The sequence below is a fragment of the Nannospalax galili genome, unplaced genomic scaffold (assembly GCF_000622305.1).
Source record: "Nannospalax galili isolate Female #2095 unplaced genomic scaffold, S.galili_v1.0 scaffold1290, whole genome shotgun sequence".
Classification (NCBI taxonomy): domain Eukaryota; kingdom Metazoa; phylum Chordata; class Mammalia; order Rodentia; family Spalacidae; genus Nannospalax; species Nannospalax galili.
The window spans coordinates 1730-2689 of record NW_008327080.1 but is presented as its reverse complement, the minus strand read 5'-3'; the positions used below and the strand labels follow the sequence as shown (position 1 = coordinate 2689).

The following is a 960-nucleotide window of genomic DNA, read 5'->3' as shown; positions in this document are numbered from 1 at the left end:
CCCTCCCCTGCCTGAGGTTACAAGGGCCGCGACAGCCGCCCGGAGATGCCCGAAGTGGAGTCGACTTGCTCCGTACCCACGCTATCGGTCGCGGTGGAAGACGGAAGACCCCAGTCCACCGGCTAACCTGCTCTCTTCCTCCAGCGCTACCTGCCCCAACCCCCGCGCCTCTCGCCCCGCCCCCAGAAGTGACGACAGCCACACGGTTCGCCCGTGTCCCGTCAGGCCTCGCGGCTGCGGCAGTGACGGCGGCAGCGGCGGGAAGATGGCGGCGGCGGGAGCCCTGGAACGGAGCTTCGTGGAGCTGAGCGGAGCGGAGCGCGAAAGGCCCAGGCACTTCCGCGAATTCACAGCCTGCGGCGTTGGTACGGCAGAGGCCTGGGAGATCAGGATCTGATCCTCCCCCTCGGGCTCTTCCTATAGGCCCTTGGCCTCCTCCCGGGTTCATCCTTCCAAGTCCACATGCCTAGAGCCTGTGCATCAAACCCTCCCTGGTTCCTGACTTCTACCTCCTTTACCCCCTTCTCACTGTCGGTCCCGGGCACTGTTTCCTCGGCGCACAGAGCCTGTCATCCCCAGGGAACCACATGTGCAGGCTGACCACATTCATTTTGCAGGGACTGCCAGTGCTGTGTTTGGAGCTGTGAAATACGGTGAAAGCGCGGGAGGCTTCTATTATGTGGAAAGCGGCAAGTTGTTTTCTGTCACCAGAAATAGGTTCATTCATTGGTAAGTAGTGTGATCTCCCACCCCCTAGAAGGTAGGATTTGTTGTATGAATGAATAATGGTGTCTGTTCCCAATCATAACTTCTACCAAGCAGTAACTCACAAATGGGAAAAGAGGACTGTTTTCAATTTCGATTTATTTTTATGTGTATGAATGTTTTGCTTGCATGTATTAGGAGGCCAGAAGAGGGATAGGATCCCCAGGAAGTGGAGTTAAGGACCATTGTTAGCTG

The 960-nt window shown here is 57.1% G+C and overlaps 1 protein-coding gene across 1 annotated transcript; it reads left to right on the top strand.

Annotated features, from left to right (window-relative positions):
- Positions 1-45: 45 nt before the first annotated feature.
- LOC115072429 (nuclear pore complex protein Nup160-like) lies at positions 46-729 on the top strand (the record flags this gene model as incomplete). Its single annotated transcript, XM_029553515.1, has 3 exons — positions 46-59; positions 145-365; positions 618-729. Coding segments are annotated over exons 1-3 (347 nt in total), but the record flags the coding sequence as incomplete, so codon positions are not given.
- Between the last annotated feature and the right edge of the window lie 231 nt (positions 730-960).